At 39.0% G+C, this 13,489-nt stretch overlaps 1 protein-coding gene across 1 annotated transcript; it reads right to left on the reverse strand.

Moving 5' to 3' along the window:
* Nucleotides 1-274: 274 nt before the first annotated feature.
* hdac2 (histone deacetylase 2) lies at nt 275-9,679 on the reverse strand. The gene is made up of 14 exons (XM_005806023.3): nt 9,511-9,679; nt 7,354-7,466; nt 7,126-7,243; nt 6,943-7,017; nt 5,510-5,648; nt 5,277-5,418; nt 5,019-5,111; nt 3,723-3,831; nt 3,503-3,643; nt 2,116-2,224; nt 1,867-1,997; nt 1,012-1,167; nt 864-921; nt 275-664 (listed from the first exon to the last, which is right to left on the reverse strand). The coding sequence occupies exons 1-14, from the start codon at nt 9,563-9,565 to the stop codon at nt 631-633; spliced, it is 1,473 nt and encodes a 490-aa protein (XP_005806080.1). The 5' UTR covers nt 9,566-9,679; the 3' UTR covers nt 275-630.
* Between the last annotated feature and the right edge of the window lie 3,810 nt (nt 9,680-13,489).

Below are 13,489 nucleotides of genomic sequence, written 5' to 3' on the forward strand. Positions count from 1 at the left end.
GCAATCGGTTTCGTCTTACATTACATTCTAGATATCTAAAATGCATGCACATTGCTAAAAGCAATGCTAACCAACAAATGCACTCTGATGTTTATACTTAAACCTCCTGTCATGTTCGTTTCTGAGGTACAGCAATAATGTTCATGGGTCAATTTGACCCGGGGAGTGTTTAAGATTGGGATGCCAGTGCCACTTTTCCCTTTGGACAGCGCGCCCCCGTGCGGCTTAATGCTGTCACTACACAAAGTTGCAACAAAAAATTCGACATCACACAAACAGTATAAAACGTTTTATTGACAAATTTAAAATATGAAAATTTCAATCAAAAGCAGGAAATGTTCATTCTCAGATTCCGCCCTGGAACACTATGCAGTATATAAGTATACAGTTTTACATACTTCCATCTAAAACATGAGGTAACAGAAGACAGACTAAAATATACATGAAAGGATTTCTGGCAAAAATAAAACGGAGAATGCTGAGATTTACGTATCAAAAAACATGAGATTCACAATAAATATAACGCTCTAGAAAACATCTCAGCAAATAGACAGATCCATGACAACGGACAGTACTGGTTGGGTCAAACATGGTTAAGATGGAGTCCAGGTCCAGTAGTACCTGGAGACTTCAGGTGCTGCTGGTCTGCTCGGTCTTCATCGTTCTGCAGGGCGATGGGAAGAATACATTAACATGTCAATGAGCAGAAGTAAACATTTGATGCACTTAAGTTAAATGTGCAAACAGAGTGTTCAACAGGACTTCCACACAAGGTCTGTTGCATAATTACACTGTTTAGACTCTTCTAGAGCTTTTCTGATTTTTCACTTCAGGATTTCTTTTTTGAAAAAGGCCATTGTTACCCTTTGGATTCAGCCTTTTCTGAGCCGCTATCTTTTGTCTTATCCTCTTCTTTCACATCTAAAACATGAGGAAACAGAAATATTTATTATCAGCTATTAAATCACATACAACTACATTTCATTCTTGTCTATGCATCCAGTTAGTGACCTGCTTTCTTCTCCTCTCTCTCCTTCTCCTCATCATCCACTTTTGGTCTTTTGGCGCTCTTCTTGTGATTGGCTGTGTTCCTCCTGCCGCCCTGCCCCTCATCCTCAGAGTCAGAGAACTCTTCATCACAGGCTATCCTCTTATCTGTGGCACGAACTGCAATCACACAAAGAATACTTTCATAAGCCACTTACATAAATTCTGACTACAAAGACCCAGTAAAGACATCTGTCAAACTCTATTTGGTCTATTTCTATAAAATCAAATCACAACAAATGTCGTCTCAAGGCACATTACAACACAAGTCATTTGTTTCATACATTCCAACTGGTCCTGGTTATCAAACAGCACATTAAGGTCAGTTTAAAATTCAAATTGCTTCAAAAAGTTTCTAAGGACACCCAGAGGACTGCATTGACTCATTGGCTTGAGGCATTCGCTCCTCTTGAACCAGCAGGGGGCGACAGTAGACTGTCTCTTGTGTCATTGATTTCAGAGCAATTTTTCATTCTGAACATGCATGTAGTGACAGTAGAGAGGAAGAACTCCAGCAGAACCAAGTGTCTAAAATTTGAGTGATTTAATCTCTAAATCATTTTATGATCCCATGTGACAGCACATGTGAATACACTGATATCTATTGATGCTCTGGTGGAACGACTGGCAGAAAAAGTAGTAAAAATAACACTTCCGATAATACTGTCAGATTTTTTTTTACATTAATTGAGACAATATATCAAACTTCTTATCATGATAAGACATTTTTCACAATAAATAATACTATTAAATGCCCATCCCTGGTTTTTATCAAGGCGATTTATCCAAGCTTGTGACTGAAGCAGAGGACAGCCTTACTGGACAAGCGTTTGTCAGGGTCCTCAGTGTCCTCGTCCACCGTGTCCTCTGGGACAGCGTCCTCTGGGATGGCCTGCATCTGGACCCCAGGGGCGTGAGGCAGCATCCGCAGGTTCTCAAACAGCCGCTGTCTGAAAGGTCATAGTTCAACACTGACAAACATGCTCTCTGATCAAACGGTCAACAGCAGTATGAATGTTATTACTGATCTCTAGATGGGCTGCCAGTGCAGAAATCAACCACACATACTTGATCTTGTCCATGTACTCCATTGTGTTCTGGTTTGTCATGTTGGAGGGGCTGATGTGCAGCTTGAAGTCAGGTCCAAAGTACTCAAAATAGTCATTGTATGGAAGTTCTGCAACAGGAGAGGCAGAGAAGAAGAAGCCACAATAAAAATACGAGAAACAGAGGGAGAAGAACCGATCCATTCAATCACCTCCTGAACTTGCTTCATCTTGCTCTCTAGTGTTAGTGCTGATTGTCCTGGAAAACCTTACAGAATTTCACAGTTTTGTCAGAATTGGAAGAAAAAAAAGATCAGATTGTGGTGATACCCTGACCGGCCTTGTAACACCTGGAAGTGAGCAGCTGCTGAGCTCATCATACAAACTACTTCTCAGAGAAATGCTGATAAAAACATTGTTAGAGTTAATAGAGGAGCCATGTTGACATGACTTCCTGAAGGCAGAGTCTCAGAAAGAACAAGAGCTTCTTAAAGAGAAACAGGCCCAATTTCAACATGTTAAATCAGCAAGTAAAATTTATTTTAAGTCATACTTGACATATATTTTAACATAATACATTACAACATCTGAAGGGTAACACAGTTACTTGATTATGCTATAAAAGGCACTGTGTGCCTAGCAAAGACATAATACTGCTACTTTAAAGGTGCAGTATGTAACTTTGATAAAGAATATTTGTTAAGACTGTCACCATGTTGTGAAAGTATGAGACAAATAATCTCAAAAGTCTCTCATAAAAGATCTCTTCCCTATGCTGCTATTACAGTCTGAACAAATGCAAAGCTTGAGACAAAAAACAACCAATCAGAGCCAAGAGAAAGGTATTAGCGCTGTCAATCATCCTGATGTAACGATTGTTGGCAAGGTAAACCAACAGACATAGCATTCTAGAACGTTCTGCCAAGCACCACAGAGCAAACGCTGTTGAGGCAAGTTATGTGACAAAGGTCACCAGGCCAGGACTCGAACCTGTGACAGCCGCGTTGAGGACTAACCTTAAGTAGGGTTGTGCTTTATCCCACAGTACCCCACTAGCTAACTATTCTGATTAGCTTGCATGTTTTAGCTGCGCCAATTATTTGTCCAGCGCAAAATGTTCTCGGAACATGTCTCCTAAAATACAGAAAGCTTCTTCATTTCTCTCTGAAAGAATGACTTGGCACAGAGCTACCAGAGGTCATCAGTACACACACACACACACGCCTACACACACACACGTCATGAGTCCATCTCATGATAGTAAGTCTAAAACAACCTCACTCAGATAATGTAAGAATGAAATTTGAAAACTGACACTAGAGAAGTTCAACACCATAATGGCTGTTCAAAGCTGACAGGAAGTGCTTTAGGTCATTTTCACAGCAACTGATGAGTGACCAGCAACAAACCATCAGGGATGTCTGTATCCAGAGCGACGGCCGTCTCATAGGTCCAGCAGCGAGCCACATTCCGGATCGTGTATCCCCCTCCACCCAACATCAGCAGTGGGAGATTAAACGACTTAATGTACTCCACACACTTGGCGTGACCTGGTTGGACACGGGGACAAACGTCAAAAACTTCCTGGAAGCTTCACCAGCTTGGACAGTGTGTGGTGTGTCTCTGGACCTCGGATGGTGAGGTTGAAGCAGCCGAGGCGGTCTCCAGACAGAGAGTCAGCGCCGCACTGGAGCACCACGGCGCTGGGCTGGTACATCTCCATCACCTTGGCCATCACCTGCAGGATCACAGGGCACAATTCCTTTCAGAGAGGAATTTTATGCTTCTGGTTTCCAATTTCTGCTGAAGACAGGTGTCAGTGTTTGTGGAGAGTACTGAAGGCCTTCCCTCCATATAAACATCTCTAACAGAGAGAAACAAACACAGACGACTTTGTGGGTAATATAAGTGTTTGAAAAGCACAGCTATAGATTGTAACAGTTTCTGCAGGTTTCACCAGCTGAAATGTAAGACTTTTTAAGATCATTATGAATGAAATTTGAGATCTGTATCGCAACAGTAACAAAAGAAAATTGCATATTGCTAACTAGCTAGCTGGATGTTGGCACACAACTCAATATATAATGTATAAGACATTAAATAGTCCTACCACAACAAAATGTAAGACTTGTGATTAACATATTAAATGCCAACATACATTTTTTAAAGTGAATTTAAGAGTCTCTGCTCTTGGTGCACGTGTTCTACCAACTAGCAGTGATTTAAATTAATAAACTCTTGGATAGTAAAACACTATGGAGAGATTTGTGATACATTTCAGGAAAGTGACAAACTCTTTTCTGACCACCATTACTTCCTGCTTTACTCAATGAAAAAAGAACCTTTGATATTGGTTGTGTTAAGGTGCCAACTGTGTGCTCACTATCAGTAGTTATGTTTGCATTGACCGTATAATTGAGCAATTTGAGATTCTGAAAATGAATTAGCTTAGTGGAGAATCACCATTTTCAAACGTTTTGGCGCTAGGATAAGGTTATAAAGAAACCTATAAAGAAATTGGTTTATTTCATAAAACTGCAATGGAAACACTTTTTTTGTGTCACACGAGTCACATGATCAACAATCATTATGTTGCCACTGGTGCAAAAAAAAAACAAAACACAAACACAAGAAATATCAGAAATATCATTAAAATATTTCTTGTTGGGTCCAGAAACAATTTCCCAACAAGAAATATTTTTCAAAAGTTTGCGCACATTTTTAATGAAAATGAAGCCAATGTATCCCTTGTTAACCCTTTAGTTTTTTCCACTTCAAAATGGCCACCTCCACTCAGAGCCCAGAGATTATCTCACCCAGTCAGAGTGCTGGTCATTAGCAATTTCTTAGACAAACATCAGACAAAGTTTTGAAGACATAACTAATAGTAGTGGAAGGTAGAAAAATGTCCAGGTTTCTACGAACAGGTTTGAAGATTTGCCCGTAGGACTCGTCGTCGATGCCGTCCCTCAGTGGGAAGTTGACAGCGTAATATTTGCCTTTTCCAGCTCCGATGTCCTGAAACGCAACACAAACACCTGATCAACTTGTAATTTTCAGAAACAGTATGCTTCCATCATGATCTTGCTCCAAACATCCTTTCCTACATTAACCAGCTCCCAGCTGGAGCCGATGTTTTCCTGCCTCTATCCTGAGGCCGGATGTTTTCTGTCAACTCCTCACCCTGAGGTCTCCGGTTCCAGGGAAGTACTCCCCGTATTTATGAAAGGACACGGTCATGACTCTGTCTGTGGTGTAGAATGCCTCCTCTACTCCATCGCCATGATGGATGTCAATATCAATATAGAGCACCCTCTGGTGGTACCTGGGGGAAACAACAAGACATAACCAGGTCTGGATAAGCACAACAGCTGGAGGTTTGTTTCCTTTCTAAAAATGCTGGTTGATAATCTTACTTGAGCAGCTCCAAGATGGCCAACACAATGTCATTGACGTAGCAGAAGCCTGAAGCTTCAGACTTCTTGGCGTGGTGCAGTCCTCCGGCCCAGTTCACTGCAATGTCCGTCTGCTGCCGGTTCAACTTCACCGAGCCAGCTACGCAGAACAGAAGGTGCTTCATTAAAGAGAAAGATCTGAGGTACAAATGTCTCTAACTGCTCTATTTCCAGGAAGTAACTTATGGTAAATCTTCTACATAGAAGCTTGTATCAACTGGTGTGCAGGTCAGATCTGATGAGAACTATTTGTATCTGAAACAGTGAAGCATCCTTCTTGCCATTACAATCAGTTTACCGATTGGCTTTTGAATCGTTTTGGCTTTTAGCATTTTAAGACTTTTTTTTTTTTTTAGATGCTTGTTTCCACTCCTGTCAACAAATTTAATAGATAAAAATCCAAAAGGTTTTAAACACCATTGAAAAAAATCCAAAACATAGACCGGAAATTTAATTTTTTCATCCCAATTTCTCAAAGCAGGAGACGCTGGTCAGTCAACAGAAAAAGTGTTGCACTGATAAAGTAATCATCGCTGCACCAGCACACCACTCCATATCGATTCATCTATACATCATAATAATTCACGACCAACAACAGGCATTAGTTAATATTTTAATGCATTATTTTGTATCAACACCAACAATAATTTCCTAGACAACCATGTAAATGGCAGCCTGGCAGTTATCTCCTTGCAATTCTCATCTCTCTTCAATGCTCCATGTGGGATTTCTCCCATCGAGTTTGATTTGAGTTTCAACCGACCCAATGAAGGAGTTGTGAAAGATGAATTTGATTTTCTGTGCTGTTTTATGACTGAAGTCTGCTTGTGTTTGTAGTTTGGCAAAGGCAGTGGAGGAAGTGAACGAAGCTGTTCAGTCCATGTTGGATACGTTTCAAAATGCGGAGCAATTAAAGTCAGAGGAATAGGAATGTATAAGATATTTTATTGCTGGAAAAGAAATGATGGCCCTATTCCCTATGGGGTTTGGGTTAGGTTTAATTAACAACCATCTAGCATAGCTTTCTTCACGATTGAGCTGGCAAGTTAAATATGTTGGTCCAGATCCTCTGGATGAAGCAAAGTGTAGAACAAGGGACTGCTTTGACCAGGCTGGGTGACCAGGTCATCGTTGTCCAGTAGTAGTTCCAACTGGACAACGACTTGGACTGAATTCCCATCCAAGTACATTGTATCTCCATTTACACAGAGATGTAACATGAGCAAGCTGTCAACATCACGTGTCAATCTGAGAATTAGCAGAAATATGCCCCTCTGGAATAAAGGGCTCAAATTACCAGCAGTTACCCGTGGATTGAAGAAATTAATGCATTTTAATGACAAAATCCATAATGTCTCTATGCATGCAGCCCCTTATAATTGGGACTCACTCACCAGCAGAGCCCCCTGCAGACAGCTGGCAGAACTCAAACAAGCCGTCAAACACAGGGCAGTCCTCCCCAACATTGACTGGAAGGAAGTCATAAAAAACTTTGTCAACTATACTCAAAATAGTTAAGGTATCCAAACTTTCACCTGCATTCTAAAAATGCTCTAAAAGAGACAGTGAAAGCTCACATCGCTGCATCTGCTTGCTGAACTCAGACATGTTGTCCGGCCGGATGGATTTGAGGAACTTGATGTAGTCGTCACTGTGGTACTTGGTCATCTCGTCTGCAGTGGCTTTGTGTGGTCGCTGAGGGCCAAACACACACACTCAATGAGAACTCAGACATGAGGTGACAGACTTTAGTTTCAATTAAGCAATGAGAGACAGAACTGTTGAGTCGTACACAGACAACATACATAGACCTCCATCTTTCTGTACAGCCCGTAGTTCAGAAGAAGGTTGTGGGTCATCCGGATGCGGTGCGGCTTCATGGGATGACCTTGTCCATAGTAATAATTTCCTATGTCACCTGCAAAGCAAATAGGGGGTCAGTTTAAAGTTAAGCTTCTGACTTTGTCATGTTCTTTGTTCAGTTCAGAGTATAAAAATGTTATTGTAATGTCAATGTTTAAGAAAACTGTTCAAATAATAAATTAATTCGCTAGAGCCAAAAACGAGTTTATTTAACAGCATTATATAGACATTTGATCCAAACTGATTTAAAATTAGCAAGTTACTTAACTGGTCTGTGTGATGGTTAAACCCAAAACAGCCCTCATGCAACTTCATTTCCTTTTTTCAGTTTCTTTATTTCATTCATTTGCAGTTTAAAATGAACATTGCAAGGAGATAAAATGAACTTGCCTTGCCATGTCATGTTAACAAAAAAATTTTCAATGAAAAGGAGTCACTTGAAGAAAAATAAATCTTGTATTTTAACCCAATGTGTGTATATATAAAGAAAATAAATAAAAACGCTCTTTGTAATAATACAGCACTCTATTGAATTAATATACTCCATTAAACCTTGATAACATATTTTATCATTTTCTTAAAAGTAAAAATCCAACTACTCTCTTTGCTTACTTTTAGACAGATTGTTCCACAGATTTACTCAATAAACAGAAATACAACTTTCCATCTGTTTAATTCTGACTCTTTTTTTTTTATCTCTGATCCTCTCAAATTACAAATGCCTATTTTAATAAAACTTTTTTGCAGATGTCCTGGTAATATACTATTATGCATGTTGAACATTTTGTCATTCATCCAAACACAATGACATGTCAGTTTGCAATAAATGTTTGTTGATTGGTTTAAATAATTTGTTCTCATTGTAAGTGCACTCATTTAGTTTATCTATGTATTTTTTAGGACCGGGACTTAAATGAGTTAATTTTGATTAATTATTACATAGATCTTACCGCGCTAAAAATTTTCGCCAGTCAGCCACAAATTAGGAGAGGTAGAGTTGATCAGTCACTGCTCTCCAAGCGCATTTAAATGCCAACAAACTGCCAGGTATAACTGAGGTGAATGGCGGTTTTTCTGAATACATATGCACCCTACACTACGCTTCAGATTTTGGTGTTCTTTGCATAAAGAAGACAGTTTTTCCTCCAATTTATGTTGTGAAATCCCAAGAATATATATGAAGGTTTGTGGCTGAAATGCAAGATATGAGAAATGGAGGAGGGGGTTGGTGAATACTTTTCATAAAGGACATGTTTTACCCTGGTAGTAATAGGACAAGAGAAAACAGTTCAGTAACATCCATCCTGTCATTCATCCAAAGAGAAAGGAAAGCTTGATATAATAATATCCAACTGTATGGCTAATAAATGAAGGCAGATGTATCTCTGCATTTCTTGTCAAGGCATTTACTAAACGTGAATTTCAAACTCTGTGGACGCACATCTTCTTTTGGATTTTGCCCATGGATGTTTTCAAGAGGCGCAAGAACTTTTTTAAGATATAATAAATTGAAATACATCTGTTGACGTAATCACTTCCGTTTAAACAAACCAATAGTTATGATACAAGAACATTTCCCAAAGATACAAGACAACACAAAGCAATCAGATATGAGTGCAGAAAGTCTGTAATACATTTTATTTTACTTTCTTCACCAACTTCGTTAAAGCATCAGCGTGCAGAGTTCCTCATCAATTTGATTGAACTCATTTGAAAACAGCAACGACTAAACAGCATGGAGATAAAATCCCCAGGGCAAATACAGCTCATGTAACTGAATTAGGATAATTTCTGGATTCCATTAGCTGCCTTCGTCGTATCAAGTTATATTTTTTAAATAATTACTAGTATACACGTATTTATTGTCTCACACTTAATTCCAGCATGTTTGAAATATTTTGGTAGCCATTTTCGTAGTTAGGCTGTAAGTTAGTTGAAATGTAGAACGCTGGGTGACTGAGCTCCCTGGACGCCATTGAGCCATCGTTAATACGGCTACTTGCGTGTTGCTAGTTAGCTGTCGCTACAATCACCTGCAGCAGCTATTAGCTTCATGGCTAATGTTAGCCTGCCAGATGCAGCAGTAATTCGTCACATACCGTCGTAGTAGTAGCAGACCTTCTTCTTGGTCCCACCTGCTGTGGTGTAAGCCATGTTAGAAGCAGCTCTTTTGGACCAAAAAGTTTACAATTTATTTTATCAAACGGCAAAGAGGATGGGCGACATCAACACGACGCTGCTTGGTAGGAGGAGCAACTTCTGGACGGGGCGGAGAGGCGAGGCCAGGCGACCCGCTGACAGGCCCGGTGGCACCGGGACCGTCTCAGCGACGGAAATTTTAAGAGCCACAATTTTTTAAGATCGTAGATTAAATGTTGCTAACATTTGTTAATAAGCTTTTAAAATAAAATAAACGTTATGTTTAGTTGTAAAATCTAACTGTGGAGAAATCTAACTTTTAACTTCAGTGCATCTATTCATCGAGATAAAAAAGAAAATTGAAAAATAAACAGGATTGTGATTGCACAACTATTACAATATTCAAATCCATTTTCACCAGCAGGACAGGGTTGAGTTTTCTTCTGAAACGTGTCACATGGTTTGAACCCAAAGTGAGACGAAGCGTTGACCTCTTTAAATCATCCAGATGTCTGTCTCCGCCATCATACCCACAGATTTTCTGTAGGATTTATGAACCTCTTTCTTTTGATATCTGATCAGTTAATTAATAAAAATGTTGTCTGAGTCTGTGTTTTTAACCCTTGATCCTCAGGGCACTATCCTCCTCTTATAGTCAGTCAATTATGAGCTAGATAGAAATGAACACTGAGCCAAGACTCCTGTTTTTTTATCATTTATTCTATCATATTCTGCTGATTTCTCCAATTACTTTGAAGGAGATGGCTTTCTTTTATTCCATATTTTATTACAGCTTCTCTGCTTGAACAAAAAGAAGGAAATAAAGTTTACCAGTAATAAGCTTAGTTTGTATGCAGTATTGATTGAAGTGGCTCATAAATTATTCCCATTTACCCCCCATTCCCCTGTGCTTAATACTTTTGTACTGCAGCAAATGATTTTTAATCCATTCTGCATAGTCTGGGCCCATTTTTAAAAAAAAACATTTGTTAAAATTGAACCTGATTAGGAAGGTGGAATCAGATATTTCATTTTCCTGTAATATGATTTCCTCTCCTTTCACACAGTCACTGTTTCCCACTCACTGTAAGCCAGCAACAGCTTTCCATTTAGTCTCAATGTTTAATTCAGATAATTCAGATGACACTTTTGATTGATGTGTTATCGGCACTCTTGTTAAACCACTCAAAGTGCGACTTGGAAAAAAACTAAAAACTTTTCTCTAATTGGAGTTTGCACATCCAGACGTTCCTGTATTGTCTGCTAACTTGACAACAGTTTCTCTTTTGTTGGGGATCAACGGATCCTCAGCACCTTTGTTGAATTAAGTCTTATGACAATATTGTTTGATCTCTAAAATGAATCAGTTGATGCAATGTGTTTAATATGCTGCCATCCCACCATATTTTATTGCTTTGTCTGGAGTAAAAATGTCCAACATTTTTGATTTTATGATCTGCAAAATGACTTTCCCACTGGAAACACCTACTATAAAACAGAACAAGCTAAGTGTGTTCAGCTGTAGTATCTAGTAGTTTTAAAAGTAAAGCAATAAAAATAACAGTGTTTTAGTTTGCAATGTGTTTTTCACATGGAAGGAGAGCCGCCACCACCATGCCATACATTACCATGAATTTTGTGGTTAATAAAAAGGCTGTCACTATTATTGACCCAGGTTATGAAGGTCAGTGCTTTATGATCAATGTAACGTCTATAAATTAATTCTAAAGTTCTGCGGTAACAACAGCATTGTCACAAAAATCATAACAAAACAAAGGAAGCTAATATGAAGAAAGCACAAATTACAGCAATGGCCTATTGTGGAGCATTGATGGCAATTTCTATAGAGAAATCTGTTTGGATGAGTGGTGGAATTGGTATATGATGCGCTCCACTGACACAGAATTGTCTCATAATTTCTTAGTTATAATTTTCAGCCATTTTTTACGCCTGGATAGATTTATGGAGTCTGGCTTCTTGTGGGGCAGAATCATAATTCTGAACCCTTCAAATCAATGACTTAAAAGTCGGAAAAATTTGATGTGACTGTTCAGACAGCAGATGCTTTAAAAACAATATGTGACAGATACACAACTGATTTAGGACCACATTTGGGGCCAGGCAATTCAGATTTTTTTTGTGGGGTGAAATGATTGGAATTGGACCGACAGTTGGAATTGTCAAATTGTCTGGCCCAATTGTCCAGTTGTCTATCAATGGACCTATTGGTCAACAATGAGATCAAGTCAAATATGGGCCTCATTGTTGTGTCATTGTAACCATTCCTTCCTTTGTTTGTCACTTCATACCTAACACTGTCCCCATCCCCTGTGTCATGTGCTCCAGCCTTTATCCAAACCTTGTCTTCCAGTGATTTTGACATAGTTTGTATTCTGGATTTTCATCTAAGTACCTTTGTTTTGGATTCTTTGGTTTGGCTTGGACTTCTGTGTACTGAGCGGAAACTATATTAAAGGATTACTGATTTTATGCAACTGGGAAGGGTCTTTTATTTTAGTCCTCTCTTCCATGCCTTCTATCAGTTCTTCATTTGCCAGATGTCTTTAGTAAAGACATTGGTTAAATGTTCCTGGGTTGGCTGCCTAACCACTTTTAAATTGTTAGTATTTCACCATTTTTGATATGAAACAAAAAGAATGGAGACTACAATGAACCTCTGATATTCACGGGAGTTAGGGACTAAAGCAATCTATAAATAGTTGAACTCAACAAATATATGCATCTGGCTTTTAACACTCTATTTTAATGGTTCAAACATCAGGCATGTATGCACAATATGCACATATCTGTCTACCACAAAAGCAAACATCTACAGTCTTGCATATCTCCAAGGCAAAAGAGTGATGTTCCTGGGTTGGCTGCTTTGCAATCACCAACCAAGAGTGTGCCAAATAGCACTGCATCTACTTAATTGTAAAACTCTAAATTTACTTTCACTTGCACAATACACAATGAGGTGACACAATACACAACAACTGGTCAGAAAATTTTTCACATGTACTTTTAATTTAATATTTTTAACAACACAATTATGATACACAATGCATGTTCCCATTGAAACAGACAAATGTTGCTGATCTTAATCTATTTAACTTAATTTGACAGGAATCATTAGAGGACAACATTATTTTACCTACTGTGGCCTTTTGCAGCATGGCTTGGTGAATTTGGGAAAAGAAACGTCTGTGGGACATGACAATACATCATTAAATTAAAACTACAAGATCAGGTTGTGAAAGCTATGATGAATTTAGAGCTTTCTAGGCTACCTGATAGCAGTTAGTGATGCTAAATACACGTGTGATTATTCCAAGATTGAGAATGGGTTAAACCCATTTTTACACTGTGTCAAAAACAGTCTTATTATCAAGACCTCTGTTGTAAGGAAGCATACAAAAAGTACATCTCATTTTAACAACATATCCCGCCTTAGAACAGCTGTCCTAAAAGCTGTCCAGTTGAATCTGAATAAGCCAGGCTAATTCTAACTCTGCAACAGGACAGATTAACCTCTGCTGAAAACCAAAGGATGCTACAGGCTAACAGGTTAGCCTAAGGTAATATTAAATTAAAGACTGAAAACTAGTGGATAATATTTAAACCATTTGACCATGGTGTTATGGCACCTGAACTGAACATGCTATTTGGGTCAAAGCAATAACAAAAAATGGGTTTTTCTTTGTCATCTTACATCTGCTTTATCTTGATTCATTTAAAGTTTATCTTAACACTATGAATGTCTGTGAGGGTGGTCTTAAAAACAACCGTTTGGGGCGTGCCTTGGTGGCATAGGGGTTAGCGCAACCCACATTTGGAGGCCTCAAGTCCTCAACACGGCTGTTGTGGGTTCGACTCCTGGACCCGGCGATGTTTACCGCATGTCTTCCCTCCACTCCTTCCCCCTTTCCTGTCAGCCTA

The sequence above is a fragment of the Xiphophorus maculatus genome, chromosome 15 (genome assembly GCF_002775205.1).
Source record: "Xiphophorus maculatus strain JP 163 A chromosome 15, X_maculatus-5.0-male, whole genome shotgun sequence".
Classification (NCBI taxonomy): domain Eukaryota; kingdom Metazoa; phylum Chordata; class Actinopteri; order Cyprinodontiformes; family Poeciliidae; genus Xiphophorus; species Xiphophorus maculatus.